The sequence below is a fragment of the Manis javanica genome, chromosome 15, assembly GCF_040802235.1.
Source record: "Manis javanica isolate MJ-LG chromosome 15, MJ_LKY, whole genome shotgun sequence".
NCBI lineage: Eukaryota > Metazoa > Chordata > Mammalia > Pholidota > Manidae > Manis > Manis javanica.
This window is the reverse complement of record NC_133170.1, coordinates 43,397,672-43,424,689: the sequence shown is the minus strand read 5'-3', so window position 1 is coordinate 43,424,689 and position 27,018 is coordinate 43,397,672. Positions and strand designations below refer to the sequence as shown.

The following is a 27,018-nucleotide window of genomic DNA, read 5'->3' as shown; positions in this document are numbered from 1 at the left end:
GTAAGCACCTTTTCCATTGATGAGAGTTTCTGGAGACTTGGACTCAACCTTTTCTTCCAGGTACAGAGAAAGAGACATCTTTACAAATAATTTCCTTTGTATAATGTAAACGTCCCTTACAAAAGGGTAACCTTGCTCTGTTTTCAGAGCTGCTCTTAAACTAATCAGCTCAAAATAAGCCTGTGCCAGAGAGGAATATTTTGGGATAGCATATTCTGCTCCCCTTCACTCAAACTGATGTACAGGCATCCTTGAAATACATATCCATGACTGGGGTAGGGCGGGGGAGACTTGTCACACACATCACAGCACTACTGAACTCAGACATAATGTCTTCCACATTTGTCTCCAACCAAATGGCACGAGGACATCAAAACATAATAACAGCTACTGATCTGAAAACTGCTTTTCATGTGGGCAGCCCTCATGAGGAATACCAAAGGCATTTCTGTCCAGTAGAATGCTTACAATGGTGGATACCTAGAATATCCACTGTTAAACTCTTAAAAGGGAAGCAGATGAGAGACAAGTAAAATTATCTATCAGACCATGGACTCCTATCTCTCTAAATATCTATCACCCAGAGAGTAGCTTCCTGGTTATTCCCATGTTCTTCAGGCTTAGGAGGTCACCTTTCCATTGACTATTTAAAAAAGTGACTGGAGCTCCTGTAACACAAATAGCAAGAGACATTTATCTCTGAGATTTCTTACAATTTCCAGTTGAATTAAAAATCACTTGTATCTCTCCTCCTTTTTCTCCACCTGCTTCAAACTCAAGTTAGAGTATAGCCCCTTTCCCTTCTTATGCAAGGTTCTCCTCACATAATGTAGTAGTGTGAGTAGAATTTACTCAAAATTTGCCATTAAGGCTGGACTTATCATTGGCCAGTTTCTCATCTTGGGTCTTTCACCTTGCTGCTAGAACTTGCCCTCCTGCCACCTTCTTCTTAATATTCCTACCCTTACTCTGTCCCATCAAGAGTTCATATTTTCTCCCATTTTTTAGCAAAGCACTTAACTTCTGTCTTGCTGTGTCCATGGGCTTCCTCTTTTATACCTAGAGATGTCACTAAGATACTCTCTTAAACCTTGATGATTCTCCCCCTAAGAGGAATTCTGCTCTTAACACTTAACATAATAGAAAACTTTCACCTACCCATCTATATGCATCTATTTATACTTTCATCCAGTCACCCCTCCCTTATCTGTCCCCTGCCAACATCTATCCATTCATCTTCCACCCAACTCTCCATCTGTCTGCTTTCCTCTGTCCAAACTAATTCCCCTGGTGCCTCTCCAGAGACCTAGAACACTATTTAGAGGAAGTTTCTCTCTCTCAGTTTTTTAAAGAGAAACTCATGCTTTGCAGAAATAACTGTTAGCTGCCTTGAAATGATAAAGGGGAAATAGATAAGAGGTGTATTGCTGGGAATGAACAGTTATAATCTTTGCCTTGGGCAGAAGAAGGACAGATAAGACCCAAATTAGAATTAATTGAAACAAAGCCATGTGCATTCAGGGGATTCACTGAAGGAGCTTGGCCAGGTGTGACTTGTTTACATATGCCAAAATTTAGGGTGTTGGTGGAAACATACCCACATGCAAAATACCCACATGCTCAGAAATAGTTAAACTTTATCTTGAGCTCAGCTTGAATGCAGCCCTACCCCCATTCACTAATGATATAGGACTGCTGATAATTAACTTGTGAGGTATGAGAAGATTATTTCTGAAAGTTGAATCCCTCAGCATCTCATGGAGGTCCTATAATTGGATGAATCACTGACAATGCTAGCACTTATATATATATAAAAAAATAAATATATATGTATATATAAATACAATACTATAAATTTTGCATTTAATGTTTATATGATATATCAGAACTGTGTTAAATTTGCTGTTCTTTTTCTAAATGGTGTTTAAGCAGTTGAAAGTAACATTGTAGCATTAGAAGCATAGGCTGAATTGAAATAAATTCTGTTCTTCAAAATGTTCCCCTTCTACTCTGACAATGACCAACCGTTGCTTTTTTTTTCCTTAGGCAGGGAAAGTTATTCCAATTGGATACAGAGTTGCAACCTGCTTGACTGAAAAGTTTCCCAGGGTGAGCATTTTCAATATGCATTTGTGTGAGCATAAGATAGGCAACCCTCAACATTCCTTATGAAAATTGTATAAATTTAATGCAGCCAATTAGGATTCTTTACTATATTTTGAGGTCTTCTACTGAGTTTGTCCAAGGAAGTGAAAACTACAAGCTTACAGTTCCTAGCTCTTCAGAAACTACTGGAGATTCCATTTTTTTCAGGAGGAAATAGTTATTCACTACATGCTTTCTACATTGGATACTTCCTGGTTATTTTCTAATATATATTTTAAAATATGTTATTTCCTCAAAAAAGCAAATTTTAGGAAGTTTCATTATTTGGAGCTGGAGTTCTCCACTCATGCAATGAAGGGTATTCACTGGCATAGATCAGTCCTGCTAATATTTTTAAAACTATACTTAATGATTGTATTTTCTTGTCTCACTGTTTGTAGCCAGTAACTCCACCTGAGGCAAAAAAATTTTTCAACTTCAGATATCCACCTGCTGGAGCCGAAAGAGTATTTTATGGCAGAGCAAATGATCCCCAAATTGCCCCTTACTTGACACATGGAATAAGGTCTAAAATTTCAATACCGGTAACTACTTTTCTTTTTTTCCCTGTACACTACCAACTTCCCAAAGTAAAAATGCACAAATGAGGTATTATTGAAATAATCAGTTCCAATTTCCTTTCCACCCTTAATTTTGAGCAGTTGAAAGACCCAAGAAGCAATGCCAGAGAGTATGGAGGAAATTAATGGTTTGAGCCACAAACTGTATATTCTCCCCTGATAATGACAGCCAAGTTGCGCTCCATTTTCTCACAGTGAAGAGAAATGCTGTCAGGCTTTGTTAGAGAACAGAGAAGACAAAGGCTGGGTGACACTGCCTAGAGGCACCACAAAGGGCTAGGTAGACACTGAATGGGGCTGGGGCCTGAATGTGTCTTGGCTGTGACTGAATGGACAGTCTAGATTCAAAAAACCTGATCTGTATATCTGGAGAGAGCGTGTGGAAATCGCACAGTTCTGTGCCTGGCATTTCCACATTTTTGGAATATTTGAGCCAAATAACTGGGGAGCTCCCCTCATAAATCTTTTATCCCCTTTGAAACCTTTTAACCCCATTGAAAATTCATATTAAGGCATGTTTAAGCTTTGTGGCCCCAATTCTGACAGTTCCTTTGAAGAAGGTGAGCATAGGAAATGTTCCACAGTCATACTCTTTTTTCTCTAGCTACTGATTAGAATTACAGTTTTCAGATCTTGACATTTTTGTTGCTATATATGTGCTTTGTATGATTTCTTTAGGCAAAGGTATTGGTAAACCCACAACCCATTACAAAATTTCAACAGAAAATTAAAGATAAAAAGGAATCAGTTTACTTTAGCAATCAACGGGCCCCACTGGGAAAATCTCATGATCAAACACCAAGATTACCTAAAGGCATGGATATACTCAATACGACATTTGGGACAGCATTCATCAGAGGTAGTAAAAAAGTAAGGGGTAGGGAGTGGGTGGTAAAATAAGTCTTAAAAATGGGATTTAGTGTCTCATTGATAAACTGGTTGGTGATGGTTTAAACGGTGATTCAAGAATGAAAGATGGGATCATAGTAAGAAAGCTGCCCTAAGGCCCAGAATCCTAGACTCTGTGTGTGCCAAGGCAGTAAAAATTCAGATTTTGGAGAACAGATTCAGCAGGCACAGTGGAGTTAGTATAAAGGGAGGAAAGAGACTTAGGAAAGTTGACATCAGGGCCAGCTGGGAAAGCTGCAATCCCTTCTCCCTGGGCACCCATTTGTGTGTTTATTTCCACCAATGCTTCTGATGTGTTCCCAACTTTTAAGTCTTTATGAGACTCCATTTGTTTCATAAAGTAGACCATGGAACAGACAAGTTTGGTAAAAGCTATGCACCACACTCTGTTTATGCACATCCACAATGTCTACCCACATATTAACCAAACACATGCGCAGTGTGGAGAGCAGGCTTTCACTTTCATTTTGAGAGGGGGTAGAAGACATCTTTCAACAAACAACCACTTATAATGAAATTGGTCACAGGCCGTTATTTCTTCTGAAGCCCTAGCCTCCGGACACTTGTTGAGCACTTTCCTGTACACCTTTCTCACATTTATCTCCTATATCCTTTTCAGGGCTCCTGGCCCCTCTCTCCAGGGGTCTTGCCATGGGAGACCACAAATTCCATTCTTTTTTATCCTGCAGAGAAATCCAGTTCTCTCTTTGTCTCTCTGTACCCATTAAGGCTTTTAATCTAGGAGCCTTATCTTTTTCAGCAAAAAGTCCATTAGATTATTTTTCTAAACATAGTGACATCCACTCTGTGGATAAATTATGCCTCCATTGGATTGCAAAATATGCATTGTACTTTACTGAATTAGACTAACGTTAAAATTTGTTAAAATTCAAAACAAGAAAAAATGTATTGTAGAACAGATAAAATTTCTTAATATGATTAAGAAATTTTTAGTAGACAAGGCATTACAGTATTATAGTAATTATACCATAACTGTTCTCTAGCATTAGTCCATTTAATGTGGAAAGTACTCTAGGTGTACCTCATTTAAATATACAGTAGAAAGAACATTCCAAAAGTGCATATGTATATTAATAGGTGTAGTGGTTCACTTATCAAAAGGAAGCACTGCTTTACAGGATTATCTTGAGGAGGACTACCTTCTGGTATTCCTAACGCTTGTTTACAGATCTCAATTCTTGACAGAAGGTCCAAAAGAAAGAAAACATCTGAATATGTTAGGATGAAAGGGAAAAGTGAAATTGTAAATGGAATTGTATTTAAAAAATCAAAATTCACTGTATATAAAACTGAGGACCACCCGTCACAGAAAGCAGCTCTTAAATATTTTATAGTTCTAAATCTGGAACCAGTAGAAAGAATTTCTTCCTGACCCAGTGGTTTCCCTGTTACTTTTGGCTACTTTGAAGATGGATATTCAGATCAAAACAGACTCAGGGTGTGTGCGCCCATGTGCAGCTGCCAAAATTTGCACTAAGAGTGTTTCTGAAACTGATTTGTGATTCAAATTTGCTTAGGTTATCTTGGGAAGTCAGGAGAAAATGAAAATCGAAATTGTTCGGAGATTCTCGGAATCAGGAATTTAATAAGGCTGAGAATATGGCTCAGGACAACCTAAGCCATTAGCTGGTATTTGATATTCTTCAGAATTCGAGGGAGTGAGGTGGGGTTCCCGAGGACAGTGACATCTAGGCTGTGTCCTGTCTTTCTTGTCCTTTCTTTGTTGGCTCTGTGTTTGCCCAGCGTGCCCATGTAGCTTATGAAGTCAACACACTTTGTGTGTCATTTGCTGTAGTCAATTTAAATATATTACAGATGAAAAACACCTTAAAACTGATTTCATTAATTATTCCTTTAGAATTATCTGCTAGAGATGTGGTGAATCCACTAAAACCCTATGAAGAAGTATTCAAAGAAGGACAGGAAGGACATGATCTGTATATTGTTTCTCACAATGATTATTATGTGGGTAAGTAACCTCCAGTGTAAAATAGGCCTGAGGTTGTAGGCCTCTCAGATTTGTGAAGAGGAATAATGGAGATAATGTGCAGAAAGTTAAATGCCTGGCATATAATAGGTGATCAGTATATAACTAGTCATTCATAAGGTCATAAACCTTGACAGCTGGGAACACATACTCTTATGCATTTTGTATATAAAATGTAGAAATACATGTATCATTAAAATGATAAAACATCTAAGACAGATGAAATGTTAGTCTTATCTTGTTTTAGTGGTTTTAGGCTTAAAAACTACTAGTTGTATTGAAATATCAGGATTTTAAGTGCTTAGTTATATAGGAGGATATTGGATAATGATCAAGTGTACAAATTTTGAATCAGGTCAGGTTCAACTCCTGGCTTTTCCATTTGCTATCGTTTAGATCTTGGGTATTTTACTTTTCAATCATCATCTATTTTAATCTCTTAAAGGGGGTAATATTGTGAAGGATTAAGTGGTGCCTGCAAAATGCTTAGCATAGTGCCTGGAACATACTGAGAGCTCAGTAAGTACTAGCTATTATTATTATTAAGTGATCTTGTCTAATAGGAACACACTACTGGAAACATTCTATAGCACAACTAGAAGATGTTAGATGTTTATTGTGCTGTAAAATAAAATACAACTTAATTGTTGATGTGCTGATGCTAATTAGAATCTTGATATAATACAGGATTGAGAATTAGACTCTGGTACATGTCCTGATAGAGCTGACGGCTTGTGCGTGATTCCTGCACTCAGTCTTTATTATTAGTGAGAAACAAGCCTTGCCCTTCTCTGCAGTGCAGGGCCCCTCTCTCCCTTGCTGCCTCTCTTCCTCTGCTTCTTCCTCTCCACTGCCCTCTCACACACACTTCTCCTCTCTGCTCTTCCTCTGAAACTTCAGCTCAGAGCTCGGGCTTGTGTCCTACATCTGTTGTTCCTCTGACTGGAATCTGCCCTTCTGACCTTTCCTGGCCAGTCCCTGCTGGTTCCCCACACTCTCCAATATGATGCCAGTCCTGAGGTTGCTTTACCCTCCCTTTCAAAGACTGCCATTGCTTCCACCCACTGGGTCAGCTTCCCTCACAACCTGGAGCTCTCTGCATAGCTCCACCCCCTCTGCTTCTGGGGCTCTCCCCTTTCCTCTCTTCCATTCCCCTCTCTTGCCCTTCCTTCCTTCATTCCTCCTTCACTCTCTTCATCTCTTATGAAATATTTTATTCATTTTTGAAAAAGTTTAGCATCTATCACACAGAATTGGATATCTTTTAATTGTTTTAAACAGAACTACATAAACAAATGAATAAATATAGACAAACTATAATGAGGTATCTTATGTGCATTTAGCAACTAGAGGAAATGAGCATAGATATTTTATATTTACAAGAGCTCTAATGGACTATAAAATGATTGAAATAACCTCCATTTGCTGATTTTTAAAGATGTTTCATTGGCCTTTTAAAAAGTCATAGAATCCAATTAATATTGGATTATTTTTTTCTCATACTGAAAGTAGCTTTACTTTGTTATAAAAATACATAATTGTAGAGAATTTAAATATCATGGAAAAATGAAGAAAAGCAAATGCAACCTTGAAATCCCTTTAGCCAGAGATAACTACCATTGATAAATGAACATCTTTCTAGTGGCCATCCACTGAGCCATCTGTCTTTAGTTAAGTGGAATGATACTTCCCATGCTTTTGGGGGAACCTCCTACATACATTTATATTTTTCACTTAAAATAATATGTCAAGAATACCATTCAATAACAGCAAATAACATATCAACCATATCTTTTAAATGCACTCAGATTTTTCCTTTTTTTTTTTTTACAAATTAAAATATTTGCACATTTATTTGAAAAAATAAAGCTGAATTTCTACTGCATGCCATTGAGACATATAGAAACATCTATATATGTGTTCTTAAATGTTTTTTTTTTTTTTGAGAGGGCATCTCTCATATTTATTGATCAAATGGTTGTTAACAACAATAAAATTCAGTATAGGGGGGGTCAATGCTCAATGAACAATCATTAATCCATCTCAAGTCTAATTCTCGTCAGTCTCCAATCTTCTGAAGCATAACGAACAAGTTCTTACATGGTGAACGAATTCTTACATAGTGAATAGATTCTTACATGGTGAACAGTACAAGGGCATTCATCACAGAAACTTTCGGTTTTGATCACGCATTATGACCTATAAACAATCAGGTCAAATATGAATATTCGTTTGATTTTTGTACTTGATTTATATGTGGATCCCACATTTCTCCCTTTATTATTATTATTATTTTTATTTTTAATAAAATGCTGAAGTGGTAGGTAGATGCAAGATAAAGGTAGAAAACATAGTTTAGTGCTGTAAGAGGGCAAATGTAGATGATCAGATGATCAGGTGTGTGCCTATGGACTAAGTATTAATCCAGGCTAGACAAGGGCAGCAAAACATCCACGGATGCAGATTTCTCTCAAAGCAGGGGGGGTGAGGTTCTGAGCCTCACCTCTGTTGATCCCCAAATTCTCACCTGATGGCCCCCTGCGACTGTGCCTGTCTTAGGTTGTTCCTCCCTTGAGGAATCTTACCCGTCTCTGGCTAACCAGTCATCTTCCGGGGCCATAACAGGGAAATGTAAAGTTGGTAAGTGAGAGAGAAGCCATATTGTTTGAAAAGGTTAGCTTTTTACTTCTTTGCAGATTTATGCCCTGTGGCTTCTATGCCCAGCACTTGTCTCGAGGTATCTTTACCACCTGGAGGAATTATGATACTCGGTAAATTCGATATGAGGCATGAATTCTATTTAAGGGTTGTAATTAGGAAGAAAGAAGAAAAGCTGCAGATGTAGCATATGGAAGGAAACATGGGAGGATTGATTATTTCTTTGACATATCTTCTTGTATAGTACCTTAAGTATGTATAGGTTTTAAACTACTAACTAATTTGCACACACATATTAACATAATAGGAATACGGTGACATAAACAAAGCAAATCTATAATTACCATCCATCTCCAGTGAAGCCAAGAAAACCATTTAGGCACCCTAGGCATTTGTGAAAATTTGTCTATGATATGATGGATATTGTCCAACTGTACTTGAACAGTCTGAGAGAAATCAGACAAATTAAAGCAGCCCATTTCTGGGATCTGTTCACATCCCATACGTTCTTTTAACCGTAGATAGTCTATAGTCATAAGATTTTGGAGTGCTACACCTTGCACCCCTCCCACCTCCTGGTTGAGTTCCAACAGTACAGATCCGGTCAAATTCGTTGTCTCACTGTATGCACATGCCAGCCTAGACATCTCCCTCCTCATTCCTATGGCAAGTCCAGGAGACGGTGGGCAGGATGCAGCCACAACCGCAGCATCGTCCAGATCCCTGTGGAGGCTTTTTGATGATCATCCCCCGGCACAAGTCCTCCAGAGAGTGCTGATGCTGGAAGCTCCTCCTCATATCGTATCTTATTTCATTTTCTGGGTATCCAAGCTAGGCCTTGATCTTCTGCATAGAAACAAACAGACCCTTTGCCCACACTTTGACATGCCCTCTGTACCTCTGTGCAGAACTCATTGGAGGTCAGCACACAGTAACTGCTTTTTTTTTTTTTATTAAGAGAAAGGAATATTATCAGAAAAGAGTACCTCCATAGCTGATCATCTGACACCCTTTAAGTGATCAACATTAAGGATATTTAAAGCATGCATTGATTTTTGATTTACCAATAGTTTTATCCTATCAAGGAGTAATCCCCCTTTTTTTTCTTTCTTTCTTTCTTTTTTTTTTTTTAATTTTTAATCTATACTTACATGAAGAATACTATGTTTACTATGCTCTCCCCTATATCAGGTCCCCCCTAACAACCACATTACGGTTACTGTCCATCAGCTTAGCAAAATGTTGTAGAGTCACTACTTGTCCTCTCTGTGTTGTGCAGCCCACCCTCCCCTTTCTCCCTCCCCCCCATGCATGCTAATCTTAATACCCCCTTCTTCTTCCCCCCCCTTATCCCTCCCTGCCCACCCATCTTCCCCAGTTCCTTTCCCTTTGGTACCTATTAGTCCATTTTTGGGTTCTGTAATTCCGCTGCTGTTTTGTTCCTTCAGTTTTTCCTTTGTTTCTATACTCCTCAGATGAGTGAAATCATTTGGTATTTCTCTTTCTCCACTTGGCTTATTTCACTGAGCATAATACTCTCCAGCTCCATCCATGTTGCTGCAAATGGTTGGATTTTTCCACTTTTTATGGCTTAGTAGTATTCCATTGTGTTTATGTACCACATCTTCTTTATCCATTCATCTACCAATGGACATTTAGGTTGCTTCCAATTCTTGGCTATTGTAAATAGTGCTGCAGTAAACATAGGGGTGCATCTGTGTTTCTGAAACTTGATTGCTGCGTTCTTAGGGTAAATTCCTAGGAGTGGAATTCCTGGGTCAAATGGTAGGTCTGTTTTGAGCATTTTGATGCACCTCCATACTGCTTTCCACAATGGTTGAACTAATTTACATTCCCACCAGCAGTGTAGGAGGGTTCCCCTTTCTCCACAGCCTCGCCAACATTTGTTGTTGTTTGTCTTTTGAATGGCAGCCATCCTTACTGGTGTGAGGTGATACCTCATTGTAGTTGTAATTTGCATTTCTCTGATAATTAGCGATGTGGAGCATCTTTTCATGTGTCTGTTGGCCATCTGTATTTCTTTTTTGGAGAACCGTCTGTTCAGATCCGCTGCGTATTTTTTAATTGGGTTATTTGTTTTTTGTTTGTTGAGGCGTGTGAGCTCTTTATATATTCTGGACGTCAAGCCTTTATCGGATCTGTCATTTTCAAATATATTCTCCCATACTGTAGAGTTCCTTTTTGTTCTATTGATGGTGTCTTTCGCTGTACAGAAGCTTTTCAGCTTAATGTAGTCCCACTTGCTCATTTTTGCTGTTGTTTTCCTTGCCCGGGGAGATATGTTCAAGAAGAGGTCACTCATGTTTATGTCTAAGAGGTTTTTGCCTATGTTTTTTTTCCAAGAGTTTAATGATTTCATGACTTACATTTAGGTCTTTAATCCATTTTGAGTTTACCTTTGTATATGGGGTTAGACAATGGTCCAGTTTCATTCTCCTAGATGTAGCTGTCCAGTTTTGCCAGCACCATCTGTTGAAGAGACTGTCATTTTGCCATTGTATGTCCATGGCTCCTTTATCAAATATTAATTGACCATATATGTTTGGGTTAATTTCTGGGGTCTCTAATCTGTTCCACTGGTCTGTGGCTCTGTTCTTGTGCCAGTACCAAATTGTCTTGATTACTATGGCTTTGTAGTAGAGCTTGAAGTTGGGGAGTGAGATCCCCCCTACTTTATTCTTCTTTCTTAGGATTGCTTTGGCTATTCGGGGTCTTGGGTGTTTCCATATGAATTTTTGAATTATTTGTTCCAATTCATTGAAGAATGTTGCTGGTAATTTGAGAGGGATTGCATCAAATCTGTATATTGCTTTGGGCAGGATGGCCATTTTGACGATATTAATTGTTCCTAGCCATGAGCATGGGATGAGTTTCCATTTATTAGTGTCCCCTTTAGTTTCTCTTAAGAGTGACTTGTAGTTTTCAGAGTATAAGTCTTTCACTTCTTTGGTTAGGTTTATTCCTAGGTATTTTATTCTTTTTGATGTAATGGTGAATGGAATTGTTTTCCTGATTTCTCTTTCTATTGATTCATTGTTAGTGTATAGGAAAGCTACAGATTTCTGTGTGTTAATTTTGTATCCTGCAACTTTGCTGTATTCCGATATCAGTTCTAGTAGTTTTGGGGTGGAGTCTTTAGGGTTTTTTATGTACAGTATCATATCATCTGCAAATAGTGACAGTTTAACTTCTTCTTTACCAATCTGGATTCCTTGTATTTCTTTGTTTTGTCTGATTGCCGTGGCTAGGACCTCCAGTACTATGTTAAATAACAGTGGGGAGAGTGGGCATCCCTGTCTGGTTCCCGATCTCAGAGGAAATGCTTTCAGCTTCTCACTGTTCAGTATAATACTGGCTGTGGGTTTATCATATATGGCCTTTATTATGTTGAGGTACTTGCCCTCTATTCCCATTTTGCTGAGAGTTTTTATCATGAATGGATGTTGAATTTTGTCAAATGCTTTTTCAGTATCTATGGAGATGATCATGTGGTTTTTGTCTTTCTTTTTGTTGATGTGGTGGATGATGTTGATGGATTTTCGAATGTTGTACCATCCTTGCATCCCTGGGATGAATCCCACTTGATCATGGTGTATGATCCTTTTGATATACTGTTGAATTCTGTTTGCTAATATTTTATTGAGTATTTTTGCATCTACATTCATCAGGGATATTGGTCTGTAATTTTCTTTTTTGGTGGGGTCTTTGCCTGGTTTTGGTATTAGGGTGATGTTGGCTTCATAGAATGAGTTTGGGAGTATTCCCTCTTCTTCTATTTTTTGGAACAGTTTAAGAAGAATGGGTATTATGTCTTCTCTGTGTGTCTGATAAAATTCCGAGTTAAATCGGTCTGGCCCCGGGGTTTTGTTCTTGGGTAGTTTTTTGATTACCGTTTCAATTTCTTTGCTTGTAATTGGTTTGTTTAACTTTTGTGTTTCTTCCTTGGTCAGTCTTGGGAGGTTGTATTTTTCTAGGAAGTTGTCCATTTCTTCTAGGTTATCCAGCTTGTTGGCATATAGGTTTTCATAGTAGTCTTTAATAATTCTTTGTATTTCTGTGGAGTCTGTCGTGATTTTTCCATTCTCATTTCTGATTATGTTGATTTGTGTTGATTCTCTTTTCTCTTAATAAGTTTGGCTAGAGGCTTATCTATTTTGTTTATTCTCTCAAAGAACCAGATCTTGGTTTTGCTATTGTTTTATTCTTCTCAATTTTGTTTATTTCTTCTCTGATCTTTATTATGTCCCTCCTTCTGCTGACTTTAGGCCTCATTTGTTCTTCTTTTTTCAGTTTTGATAATTGTGATGTTAGACTATTCATTTGGCATTGTTCTTCCTTCTTCAGGTGTGCCTGGATTGCTATATACTTTCCTCTTAAGACTGCTTTCACTGCGTCCCACAGAAGTTGGGGCTTAGTGTTGTTGTCATTTGTTTCTATATATTCCTTGATCTCTATTTTGATTTGTTCATTGATCCATTGATTATTTAGTAGCATGTTGTTAAGCCTCCATGTGTTTGTGAGCCTTTTTGTTTTCTTTGTAGAATTTATTTCTACTTTTATACCTTTGTGGTTTGAAAAATTGGTTGGTAGAATTTCAATATTTTGGAGTTTACTGAGGCTCTTTTTGTGAGCTAGTATGTCGTCTATTCTGGAGAATGTTCCATGTGCACTTGAGAAGAATGTATATTCTGTTGCTTTTGGATGTAGAGTTCTATAGATGTCTATTAGTTCCATCTGTTCTAGGGTGTTGTTCAGTGCCTCTGTGTCCTTACTTATTTTCTGCCCGGTGGATCTATCCTTCGGGGTGAGTGGTGTGTTGAAGTCTCCTAAAATGAATGCATTGCAGTCTATTTCCCTCTTTAGTTCTGTTAGTATTTGCTTCACATATGCTGGTGCTCCTGTATTGGGTGCATATATATTTAGAATGGTTATATCCTCTTGTTGGACTAAGCCCTTTATCATTATGTAGTGGCCTTCTTTATCTCTTGTTACTTTCTTTGTTTTGAAGTCTATTTTGTCTGATATTAGTACTGCAACCCCTGCTTTCTTCTCACTGTTGTTTGCCTGAAATATGTTTTTCCATCCCTTGACTTTTAGTCTATGCTTATCTTTGGGTTTAAGGTGAGTTTCTTGTAAGCAGCATATAGATGGGTCTTGCTTTTTTATCCATTCTATTACTCTGTGTCTTTTGATTGGTGCATTAAGTCCGTTTACATTTAGGGTGACTATTGAGAGATATGTACTTATTGCCATTGCAGGCTTTAGATTCGTGGTTACCAAAGGTTCAAGGTTAGCTTCTTTAGTATCTTACTGCCTAACTTAGCTCGCTTATTGAGCTGTTATATACACTGTCTGGAGATTCTTTTCTTCTCACCCTTCTTATTCCTCCTCCTCCATTCTTCATATGTTGTGTGTTTTGTTCTGTGCTCTTTTTAGGGGTGCTTCCATCTAGAGCAGTCCCTGTAGGATGCCCTGTAGAGGTGGTTTGTGGGAAGCAAATTCCCTCAGCTTTTGCTTGTCTGGGAATTGTTTAATCCCGCCATCATATTTAAATGATAGTTGTGCTGGATACAGTATCCTTGGTTCAAGGCCCTTCTGTTTCATTGCATTAAGTATATCATGCCATTCTCTTCTGGCCTGTAGGGTTTCTGTCGAGAAGTCTGATGTTAGCCTGATGGGTTTTCCTTTATAGGTGACCTTTTTCTCTCTAGCTGCCTTTAAAACTCTTTCCTTGTCCTTGATCCTTGCCATTTTAATTACTATGTGTCTTGGTGTTGTTCTCCTTGGATCCTTTCTGTTGGGGGTTCTGTGTAATTCCATGGTCTGTTCGATTATTTCCTCCCCCAGTTTGGGGAAGTTTTCAGCAATTATTTCTTCACAGAGACTTTCTATCCCTTTTCCTCTTTCTTCTTCTTCTGGTATCCCTATAATACGAATTATTATTCCTTTTGGCTTGGTCACATAGTTCTCTTAGTGTTTTTTTATCTCTCTCTATGTCAGCTTCTATACGTTCCTGTTCTCTGGCTTCTCTTCCTTCAATGGCCTCTTGCATCTTATCCATTCTGCTTATAAATCCTTCCAGGGATTGTTTCACTTCTGTGATCTCCTTCCTGACATCTGTGATCTCCCTCTGGACTTCATCCCACTGCTCTTGCATTTTTCTCTGCGTCTCATCCCATTGCTCTTGTATTTTTCTCTGCATCTCTGTCAGCATGTTCATGATGTTTATTTTAAATTCTTTTTCAGGAGGACTGGTTAGGTCTGTCTCCTTCTCAGGTGTTGTCTCTGTGATCTTTGTCTGCCTGTAGTTTTGTCTTTTCATGGTGATATAGATAGTGTGCAGAGCTGGTACAAGTGTCCGCTGGAAGAGCTTCCCTTCTTGTTGTTTTGTGGCCTTCCTCACCTGGGAGAATAACGACCTCTAGTGGCTTGTGCTGGGCAGCTGTGTGCAGACAGGGCTTCTGCTTCCTGCCCGGTTGCTATGGGGTTTATCTCCACTGTTGCTGTGGGCGTGGCCTGGCTGGGGCTGTTCCTCCAAAATGGTGGAGCTCCGTTGGAGGGGGAGCGGCTGGGAGGCTATTTATCTCCATAAGGGGCCTCTGTGCTCCCTGCTGCCCAGGGGGTTAGAGTGCCCAGAGATCCCCAGATTCCCTGCCTCTGGTCTAAGTGACCTGTCCTGCCCCTTTAAGACTTCCAAAAAGCACTCTCCAAACCAAAACAACAACAGCAGCAATGAGAGAGGGAACAGAAAAAAAAAAAAAACACATAATTTTTTTTTTTGTCCTCAGGCGCTGGTCCCAGGCACCCGCTCACCAGTCCCGCCACCCTGCCTCCCTAGCACCAGGGTCCCTGTCCCTTTAAGGCTTCCAAAAAGCACTCACCAAAAAGAGGAAAAAAAAGGGGAAAAATGCGTGATTTCCTCCGTCCTCAGGTGCCGGTCTCAGGCACCCGCCCACCAGTCCTGCAGGGAAAAATGCGGGATATTCTTTGCCCTCAGGCACCGGTCCCAGGCACCCGCTCACCAGTCCCACTGCCCTGCCTCCCTAGCACTGGGGTCCCTGTCCCTTTAAGGCTTCCAAAAAGCACTCGCCAACAAGAGAAAAAAAAGGGGGAAAAACGCGCGATTTCCTCCGTCCTCAAGTGCCGGTCTCAGGCACTCGCCCACCGGTCCCGCAGGGAAAAACACAGGATATTCTTTGTCCTCAGGCGCCGGTCCCAGGCACCTGCTCACCAGTCCCGCCGCCCTGCCTCCCTAGCACTGGAGTCCCTGTCCCTTTAAGACTTCCAAAAAGCACTCGCCAAAAAGAGAAAAAAAAGGGGAAAAATGCACGATTTCCTTCATCCTCAAGTGCCAGTCCCAGGCACCCGCTCATCAGTCCCTCCACCTTGCCTCCCTAGCAAAGGGGTCCCTGTCCCTTTAAGGCTTCCAAAAAGTACTCGCCAAAAAAAAAAACAAGAAACAAAAAAACAAAAAACCGCTCTGGTTTCTTTCCACCCGCCAGGAGCCATGGGGAGGGGCGCTCGGGTCCCGCCGGGCCGGGGTTTGTATCTTACCCCCTTCGCAAGGCGCTGGGTTCTTGCAGGTGTGGATGTGGTCTGGATGTTGTCCTGTGTCCTGTGGTCTCTATTTTAGGAAGATTTTTCTTTGTTATATTTTCTTAGCTCTATGTGTTTTTGGGAGGAGATTTCCACTGCTCTACTCACGCCGCCATCTTGGCTCCATTAAATGTTTTAATCAGTTTTTTCCTTTTTATAGCTTCAAGACTAGTTGGCTTTTTGTGATTGGTTGTTTTTAGCAATTTTTTAGCATTTTTAAAATTAAGGTATTATTGATATACATTCTTATGAATGTTTCACATGAAAATCAATGTGGTTACACCCATATTATCAATTCCCCACCCACACCCCAGTGCAGTCACTGTCCATCAGTGTACTAAGATGCCACAGAGCCCCTATGTGCCTTCTCTGTGCTATACTGTCTTCCCCATGACCCCCCCACACCATGTGTACCAAACATAATACCCCTCAATCCCATTCTCCCCACCCACCCCTCCACACCCCTCCCCTTTGGTAACTGCTAGTCCCTTCTTGGAGTCTATGAGTCTGCTGCTGTTTTGTTCCTTCAGTTTTTGCTTTGTTCTTATACTCCACAAATGAGGTAAATCATTTGTTACTTGTCTTTCTCTGCCTGGCTTATTTCACTGAGCATAATACCCTTTAACTCCACCCATGTTGTTGCAAATGGTAGGATTTGTTTTCTTCTTATGCTGAATACTATTCCATTGTGAATATGTATCACCTCTCCTTTATCCATTCATCTACTGATGGACACTTAGGTTGCTTCCATATCTTGGCTATTGTAAATAGTGCTGTGATAAACATAGAGGTGCATATGTCTTTTTGAATCAGGGCTCCTGTATTCTTAGGGTAAATTCCTAGGAGTGGAATTCCTGGGTCAAATGGTATTTCTATTTTTAGATGTTTGATGAACCTTCATATTGCTTTCCAGAATGCTTGAACTAATTTACATTCCCACCAACAGTGTAGGAGGGTTCCCCTTTCTCCTCATCCTTGCCAGCATTTGTTGTTTCTTGTCTTTTGGATGGTGGCCATCCTAACTGGTGAGAGGTTATATCTCATTGTGGTTTTAATTTTCATTTCCCTGATGATTAGCGATGTGGAGCATCTTTTCATGTGCCTGTTGGCCATTCAGATTTCTTCTTTGGAGAATGTCTGTTCAGATCCTCTGTCCTTTCATCAGGGATATTGGTCTGTAATTTTCTTTTTTGTGGTGTCTTTGCCTGGTTTGGTATTAAAGTGATGCTGGCCTTGTAGAATGAGTTTGGGAGTGTTCTGTCCTCCTCTACTTTTTGGAAAACTTTAAGGACAATGGGTATTTGGTCTTCTTTGAAAGTTTGATAAAATTCAGCTATGGAACCATCTGGAACAGACATTTTGTTCTTAGGTAGTTTTTTTATTACCAATTCAATTTCATTGCTGGCAATTGGTCTGTTCAGATTTTCTGTTTCTTCCTGAGTCAGTCTTAGAAGGTTGTATTTTTTTTTAGAAAGTTGACCATTCCTTCTAGGTTATCCAATTTGTTGTTATATAATTTTTCATAGTATTCACTAATAATTATTTGTATTTCTTTGGTGTCTGTAGTGATTTTTCCTTTCTCATTTATGATTTTGTTTATGTTTGTACACTCTCTTTTTTTCTTGATAAGTCTGGCTAGGGGTTTATCTGTTTTGTTTATCTTCTCAAAGAATCAGCTCCTGGTTTTATTGATTCTTTCTACTGTTTTATTCTTCTCAATTTTATTTATTTCTTCTCTGATCTTCATTATGACCCTCCTTCTACTGACTTTGGACCTCATTTGTTCTTCTTTTTCTAGTTTCATTAATTGTGAGTTTAGACTGTTCATTTGGCATTCTTCTTTCTTGAGGTAAGTCTGTATTGCAATATACTTCCCTCTGAGAACTGTCTTCACTGTATCCCCCAGATTTTGGGGTGTTGAGTTGTTGTTGTCATTTATCTTCATATATTGCTTGATCTCTGTTTTTATTTGGTCATTGATCCATTGAGTATTTAGGAGCATGTTGTTAAGCCTCCATGTGCTTGTGGGTTTTTTGTTTTCTTTGCATAATTTATTTCTAGTTTCATACCTTTGTGGTCTAGAAGCTGGTTGGCACAATTTCAATCTTTCTTAATTTAGTCAGGCTCTTTTTGTTGCCTAGTGTATGTTCTATTCTGGAAAATGTTCCATGTGCACTTGAGAGGAATGTGTATTCTGCTTTTAGGTGGAGTGTTCTGTAGATGTCTGTTAGGTCCATCTATTCTAATGTGTTGTTTAATGCCTCTGTCTCTTTACTTATTTTCTGTTTGATTGATCTGTCCTTTGGAGTGAGTGGTGTGTTGAAGTCTCCTAAAATGAATGCACTGCATTCTATTTACCCCTTTAATTCTGTTAGTATTTGTTTCACATATGTAGGTGCTTCTATGTTGGTTGCATACATATTTATAATGGTTATGTCCTCTTGTTGAACTGACCCATTTATCATTATATAATGTCCTTCTTTGTCTCTTATGACTTTCTTTGTTTTGAAGTCTATTTTGTCTGAAAGAAGTACTGCAACTTCTGCTTTTTTCTCCCTATTATTTGAATGAAATATCTTATTCCATCCCTTCACTTTTAGTTCATTTTTGTCTTTGGGTTTGAACTGAGTCTCTTGTAGGCAGCATATAGATAGGTCTTGTTTTTTATCCATTCTGTAACTCTCTGGCTTTTGATTGGTGCGTTCAGTCCATTTACATTTAGGGTGGTTATGGATGGGTATGTACTTAGTGCTATTGTGGGTTTTAGATTCATGGTTACCAAAGGTTCAAGGGCAGCTTCTTTACTATCTGACAGTCTAACTTAACTCACTTAGTATGCTATTTCAAACACAATCTTAATGTTCTTTTTTTTCTCCCTTCTTCTTCCTCCTTCTCTGTTCTTTTTATATTATGTGTCATATTCTGTACTCTTTGTGTATCCCTTGACAGACTTTGTGGGTAGTTAATTTAATTTTGCATTTGCTTAGTAATTAATTGGACTGCTTTATTTACTGAGGTTTTATTTTCTCTGGTGACAGCTATTTAAACTTAGGGGCACTTCTATCTATAGCAGTCCCTCCAAAATACGTTGTATATATGGTTTGTGCATGGTAAGTTCCTCACCTTTTGTTTATCTGGAAATTGTTTAACCCCTGCTTCAAATTTAAATGATAATCTTGCTGGATAGAGTATTCTTGGTTGGAGACCCTTCTGTTTTATTGCATTAAATAAGTCATGCAAATGCACTCAATTTTAATCATTTTTTAAATGATTTTTCTTATAGTATTTCAATTAAAAAAATGTGAGCTGCATAGAAATACATACAGTACAAAGAAAATCTCCCACAACTCCCTGTCTTTCATAGATATTTTTCTTTGTGTATTCACACATAAGTATGTGTGTATGTTCTGTTTCCCACTATTTATACCTTTATTTCATATTTGCTCTATCCTCTCATTTTATGAAATATCTTGGTTGTCTTTTCATGTCAGTATCTATACTGTATTTTTCACTATTACAACAATATATTGTTTATTTATCTTTGTGAATGTGATCTATTTTCTTAGGTTACATTCCTAGATTTCTGAGCTTTGAGACATTCACTTAGAGCCAAACCATGCATCTCAATAGCTTCCCCTTTTTGCCCTCACACCCACAATGTATGAGGATTTCCATATCCCCATGTCCTCCCCAGTAGTGAGCTTTACCAATCTTCTTTATTTTTACTCCAGTAAGAGACAAATTGTGATTTCACATTATTGTTTCTATTTACATTATTTGGGTTACTTTTCTCCCTCCTGTCTTCACCTTTTGTGTGAGCTCTAGTTTCAGTCTTACTTTCTTACTAGAAATAGAAAACTAATACCACATCATAATTTGAAAAAAGTCCAGTATTTGATCTTAAATATAAAGAACTGCAGCCCTCAGTCACCCTTTAAATGGTCCTAATACGAATAAGTGATTATAATGAAATTTGAGGGTTGCAATGGTTGATAATCTCCCAAAATCTCAGTGAGAGCAAATACAAAACACCAATCTCTCAGGTCTTAGCATAGTGGAAAGAATTGCTGGGGACTCAAAACATTGCAGCATTACCCCACCCCGTCTTCCAGATTTCCATAACATTAATGGAACCCTGCATTTTTCATCTTTTATATCTGTCTGTCTTCTACATCATTTCTGTACTTACTTCCCAAATATCAACACAAGGAACTCTTGTCCTGCTAGCCTCTCAGCTTACATGGGACAATGCTTCTGATGTCTATAGCCAAATCTGTGCAGTTCCCTGCACTGTTACAGTTTTCTTTTTCTCCCACTCTCATTTTCATTGTCAATGAGAACATAATATACTTCTTGCAAGATAAACTTATTTATGTGGCTCAAGTCATAAGTCTCCCTTTTTTTTTCACAGGAGAAGCAAAGAACCGAAAGTATAACCCATCCAGTTTCCATAGGTTTAACTTGTATGGGGTCCCAACACCACATTTTAATGATGGACGAACCATAGCAAAAACTTTATATTGGCTCCATGAACTACAAATGTGAGTTTAATTACATTGCATCCTGAAACAAGAGTTAGATAGATGGCCTATGGACTTAAGGTTTACTTATTTAATTATTTTTTGATGAGGTAATGTGCTGACATGGTCCAAACATAAAACTAATAGAAAAAGATATACAGTGCTTTGTCTTCCAAAGTGTCCCGTTTCCCCCTACATAACCAAGATACTGTTGTTTTGTGTGTGTGTGTATCATTCTAAAGTTACTTAAAACCTTTATAAGCATATCCGAAGACATATATGCATGTTTTTAAACTATGGGATCGATCCAACTTATGTTTCATAAAGATGATGGGCTTTCAAATCTCTACAAAGACAATCATGTCACATGTAATTGACCTGTCATTTATCATTCAGCTTTGTTTAATAGTTATTTGGTCACCTGAGCATTTGACTTAACTATTGCAAACTACGACCTTTTTATACCATCATTCTACATATTCTACTTACCTAGGAAATTTAAATAAGGTTTCTTTGTTTTTCATTTCCTCTGTTACATTTTATATCTAAGTCACCACTTAGACATTGGAAGATTACTCATAAAATACCATATTTCCTACTATGCTTATAAAAACCAGATGTTTGGAAACACTGATAAAGGCTGCCTTTAATGGGTTGAAAGGTAGGCCCCTCAAAGATATGTCCATGTTCCAGTTCTTAAAACCTGTGAGTGTTACCTTATGCGGGGAAAGGATCTTTATAAATATAATTAAGTTAAGGTTCTAGACATGCAGAGATCATTCTGGATTATCTGGATGGGCCCTAAATCCAATGACAAGAGGACTTATGAGGGAAATGCAGAGGGAGATTTGGGACAGAAGAGAATTCACACCAAGTAAGTAATGTGAAGATGGAGGACTTCACAGTGATGTGGCTCAAGCCAAGAAAGGCCAGAGTATGACACAGCCTCCAGATGTTGGAAGAAGGGATGAATATTCTCCTCAAAAGCCTTTGGAGAGAATTCAGCCTGCTGACACTTTGAATTCCAACTTCAGGCCTCTGGAACTATGACAGAACACATTTCTATTGTTTAAAGCCACCTGTTTGTGGTAGTTTGTCACAGAAGCACAGGAAACTAATGTACCTGGCCTGCATCTCTACATATCAGTGGCAGGATTGGATTTGCTTTGCCCTCTGCCCTGTTTAAAGGAGACCCTGGCCCCCCTCATTTCTGAAGGGCTGGTGCATTCCCTGGCTGTCTAAGCTGCCCTGCTCATTGGCCTGTCCCTGTGATAACAGATGGTCCCTGTGGTAACAGCCTATTATAGAGGCAAAGGGCTAAGTACTCTGTGTGTTATTAATTTAATCCCACCAACAGCTTCACCATGTAGGTGTACTGTAATTTTTATCCTTACCATTTTACAGATGAAGAAACGGGGGTACAGAGAAGCCAAATCATTTTTCCAAGATCATACAGCTAAGAAGTACTCAGGTTAGGAATGGAATGAGGCAGGGGCTCCAGAGGCTGCCTTTAACCACTACATCAGGTTTAGAGGCACCTGATTCAGTGATCACAGGTCTGAAATACTGATTTCCATTTCTCTTCAACTCCTTTGTGAGTTTCTGGTACTTGACTTATTCAAAACAATAATGGTAAAATATAAACTCAAAGGAAATTCTTACAATATTATAGTAAACCAATATGAAATATTTTTAAGGGTATAGAAGAGTTCATACAACACTGTTCATTAATTTATCATTATTAAAGTGTTTAAACCATACACAAAGGAAAACATGAAGAAGTGATTTAAATTTTTGACTATAGGTAATTTTAATTAAATATAATATGGAAATTGATACTTAAAGGAGATGACAAATATGGTTTATCCATATTTGAAAGCTTAGAAATATAAATCTGCTATTTATAAAAGATTTGAAATAAACACATTAACAACAATGTGGCCCTTAAGAACGTCCTAAGAGCAGAGCCTTCGGGTCATTAACAAGGACATATGTATTAATGATTTGGAATAGTCATAGAAAAATAATACACTGAGTACACCTAAAGCAAATACAATGTTATGCGAATTATATCTTGATAAAAGCAAAAATACACTGAATTTATAAAAGCAGGCAATATGCAGGGTACATTCCCTCCAACTTGTCTTTACTCCTGAGGAAACATGGCTTATGGAATATTTATGTTTATGGAACAATGTTCTATTTGATCATACTTCTTGTATTTTGAAACTTAATTGAAAAATTATTGCTAAAACAATAGATTCTTTATTTCTTTGGTTTGTCCAATTTTAAAAAGAACTCACTACATTCTTCAGTGTGATTTCTATTATAAATTTGGAGTTAACCATGTTTGTTTGCATTTTTAGGCATCCCAATTTTATATGCATTATTTTGGTGTAAATTTGGTTTACTCTTAACTTTTAAGGGATCTATTTCCTCTATAAAACAATCTCCATCTACTTTTTTTTTTTTTTTTTTTTTTTTTTTTTTTTTTTCAGAGGTCCCTACTTATTTATTTACACAAGATAGACATAAACCACCACACAATTTATATTTACTAAATAATAAAATGGCTATTTGAAAATATCTAAAATTACAGAAAATTTAAAGTGTCAAATGAAAAGATGGAAATGGAAGTGACAAATTTTCTGCACCTCCATGTTTACTCCATAGCGTGCAGTTACCTCACTTAAGAAACACTAGGAAATGCTGCTCTGAGGAAGGACTACAGTATGTTATACGAAATTTACTAGATCTTGCACTTTTTTTTTAAGTTCTAAGAATTAGGCTATCATAGGTCAGTTTACTAGTATTTAAAATCTACTTGAAGTGATTTTTTTTTTTTTTTTTTTTTTTTTTTTTGAGAGGGCATCTCTCATATTTATTGATCAAATGGTTGTTAACAACAATAAAATTCAGTATAGGGGGGTCAATGCTCAATGTACAATCATTAATCCATCTCAAGCCTAATTCTCGTCAGTCTCCAATCTTCTGAAGCATAACGAACAAGTTCTTACATGGTGAACGAATTCTTACAGAGTGAATAAATTCTTACATGGTGAACAGTACAAGGGCATTCATCACAGAAACTTTCGGTTTTGATCATGCAATATGACCTATAAACCATCAGGTCAAATATGAATATTCATTTGATTTTTGTACTTGATTTATATGTTGATCCCACATTTCTCCTATTATTATTATTATTTTTATTTTTAATAAAATGCTGAAGTGGTAGGTAGATGCAAGATAAAGGTAGAAAACATAGTTTAGTGCTGTAAGAAGGCAAATATAGATGATCAGATGATCAGGTGTGTGCCTATGGACTAAGTATTAATCCAGGCTAGACAAGGGCATCAAGACATCCACGGATGCAGAAGATTTCTCTCAAAGCAGGGGGGGTGAGGTTCTGAGCCTCACCTCTGTTGATCCCCAAATTCTCACCTGATGGCCCCCCTGCGACTGTGCCTGTCTTAGGTTGTTCCTCCCTTGAGGAATCTTACCCGTCTCTGGCTAACCAGTCATCTTCCGGGGCCATACAGGGAAATGTAAAGTTGGTAAGTGAGAGAGAAGCCATATTGTTTGCAAAGGTTAGCTTTTTACTTCTTTGCAGATTTATGCCCTGTGGCTTCTATGCCCAGCACTTGTCTCGAGGTATCTTTACCACCTGGAGGAATTATGATACTCGGTAAATTCGATATGAGGCACGAATTCTATTTAAGGTTTGTAATTAGGAAGGAAGAAGAAAAGCTATAGATGTAGCATATGAAGGAAACTTGGGAGGATTGATTATTTCTTTGACATATCTTCTTGTATAGTACCTTAAGTATGTATAGGTTTTAAACTACTAGCTAATTTGCACACACATATTAACATAATAGGAATACGGTGACCTAAACAAAGCAAATCTATAATTACCAGCCATCTCCAGTGAAGCCAAGAAAACCATTTAGGCACCCTAGGCATTTGTGAAAATTTATCTATGATATGATGGATATTGTCCAACTGTACTTGAACCATCAGACAAATTAAAGCAGCCCATTTCTGGGATCTGTTCACATCCCATATGTTCTTTTAACCATAGATAGTCTATAGTCATGAGATTTTGGGGTGCTACAACTTGCACCCCTCCCAACTCCTGGTTGAGTTCCAACAGTACAGATCCAGTCAAATTCGTTGTCTCACTGTATGCACATGCCAGCCTAGACATCTCCCTCCTCCTTCTTATGGCAAGTCCAGGAGATGGTGGGCTGGATGCAGCCACAACCGCAGCATCGTCCGGATCCCTGTGGAGGCTTTTTGATGATCATCCCCCGGCACGAGTCCTCCAGAGAGTGCTGATGCCGGAAGCTCCTCCTCATATCGTATCTTAGTTCATTTTCTGGGTATCCAAGCTAGGCCTTGATCTTCTGCATAGAAACAAACAGACCCTTTGCCCACACTTTGACATGCCCTCTATACCACTGTGCAGAACTCATTGGAGGTCAGCACACAGTAACTGCTTTTTTTTTTTTTTAATTAAGAGAAAGGAATATTATCAGAAAAGAGTACCTCCATAGCCGATCATCTGACACCCTTTAAGTGATCAACATTAAGGATATTTAAAGCATGCGTTGATCTTTGATTTACCAATAGTTTTATCCTGTTAAGGAGTAATCCCCCTTTTCTTTCTTTCTTTCTTTTTTTTTTTTAAATTTTTAATCTACACTTACCTGAAGAATACTATGTTTACTATGCTCTCCCCTATATCAGGTCCCCCCTAACAACCACATTACGGTTACTGTCCATCAGCTTAGCAAAATGTGGTAGAGTCACTACTTGTCCTCTCTGTGTTGTGCAGCCCACCCTCCCCTTTCTCCCTCCCCCCCATGCATGCTAATCTTAATACCCCCCTTCTTCTTCCCCCCCCTTATCCCTCCCTGCCCACCCATCCTCCCCAGTTCCTTTCCCTTTGGTACCTGTTAGTCCATTTTTGGGTTCTGTAATTCTGCTGCTGTTTTGTTCCTTCAGTTTTTCCTTTGTTCCTATACTCCTCAGATGAGTGAAATCATTTGGTATTTCTCTTTCTCCGCTTGGCTTATTTCACTGAGCATAATACTCTCCAGCTCCATCCATGTTGCTGCAAATGGTTGGATTTTTCCACTTCTTATGGCTGAGTAGTATTCCATTGTGTATATGTACCACATCTTCTTTATCCATTCATCTACAGATGGACATTTAGGTTGCTTCCAATTCTTGGCTATTGTAAATAGTGCTGCGATAAACATAGGAGTGCATCTGTCTTTCTCAAACTTGATTGCTGCGTTCTTAGGGTAAATTCCTAGGAGTGGAATTCCTGGGTCAAATGGTAGGTCTGTTTTGAGCATTTTGATGCACCTCCATACTGCTTTCCACAATGGTTGAACTAATTTACATTCCCACCAGCAGTGTAGGAGGGTTCCCCTTTCTCCACAGCCTCGCCAACATTTGTTGTTGTTTGTCTTTTGGATGGCAGCTATCCTTACTGGTGTGAGGTGATACCTCATTGTAGTTTTAATTTGCATTTCTCTGATAATTAGCGATGTGGAGCATCTTTTCATGTGTCTCTTGGCCATCTGTATTTCTTTTTTGGAGAACTGTCTGTTCAGTTCCTCTGCCCATTTTTTAATTGGGTTATTTGTTTTTTGTTTGTTGAGGCGTGTGAGCTCTTTATATATTCTGGACGTCAAGCCTTTATCAGATCTGTCATTTTCAAATATATTCTCCCATACTGTAGGGTTCCTTTTTGTTCTATTGATGGTGTCTTTCGCTGTACAGAAGCTTTTCAGCTTAATGTAGTCCCACTTGCTCATTTTTGCTGTTGTTTTCCTTGCCCGGGGAGATATGTTCAAGAAGAGATCACTCATGTTTATATCTAAGAGGTTTTTGCCTATGTTTTTTTCCAAGAGTTTAATGGTTTCGTGACTTACATTCAGGTCTTTGATCCATTTTGAGTTTACCTTTGTGTATGGGGTTAGACAATGGTCCAGTTTCATTCTCCTACATGTAGCTGTCCAGTTTTGCCAGCACCATCTGTTGAAGAGACTGTCATTTTGCCATTGTATGTCCATGGCTCCTTTATCAAATATTAATTGTCCATATATGTTTGGGTTAATTTCTGGGGTCTCTAATCTGTTCCATTGGTCTGTGGCTCTGTTCTTGTGCCAGTACCAAATTGTCTTGATTACTATGGCTTTGTAGTAGAGCTTGAAGTTGGGGAGTGAGATCCCCCCTACTTTATTCTTCTTTTTCAGGATTGCTTTGGCTATTCGGGGTCTTTGGTGTTTCCATATGAATTTTTGAATTATTTGTTCCAATTCATTGAAGAATGTTGCTGGTAATTTGAGAGGGATTGCATCAAATTTGTATATTGCTTTCGGCAGGATGGCCATTTTGACGATATTAATTCTTCCTAGCCATGAGCATGGGATGAGTTTCCATTTATTAGTGTCCCCTTTAATTTCTCTTAAGAGTGACTTGTAGTTTTCAGAGTATAAGTCTTTCACTTCCCTGGTTAGGTTTATTCCTAGGTATTTTATTCTTTTTGATGCAATGGTGAATG

General features: G+C 38.5%; 1 protein-coding gene across 1 annotated transcript in view; it reads left to right on the top strand.

Moving 5' to 3' along the window:
* The window catches only part of EFHB (EF-hand domain family member B), a 76,986-nt gene that overhangs the window by 27,277 nt on the left and 22,691 nt on the right, over positions 1-27,018 (top strand). Inside the window, exons 2-6 of the mRNA XM_036996296.2 lie at positions 2,047-2,109; positions 2,547-2,690; positions 3,405-3,585; positions 5,515-5,625; positions 20,330-20,459. Coding sequence (XP_036852191.2) covers positions 2,047-2,109; positions 2,547-2,690; positions 3,405-3,585; positions 5,515-5,625; positions 20,330-20,459 — 629 coding nt within the window. The remainder of the gene's footprint in view (positions 1-2,046; positions 2,110-2,546; positions 2,691-3,404; positions 3,586-5,514; positions 5,626-20,329; positions 20,460-27,018) is intronic.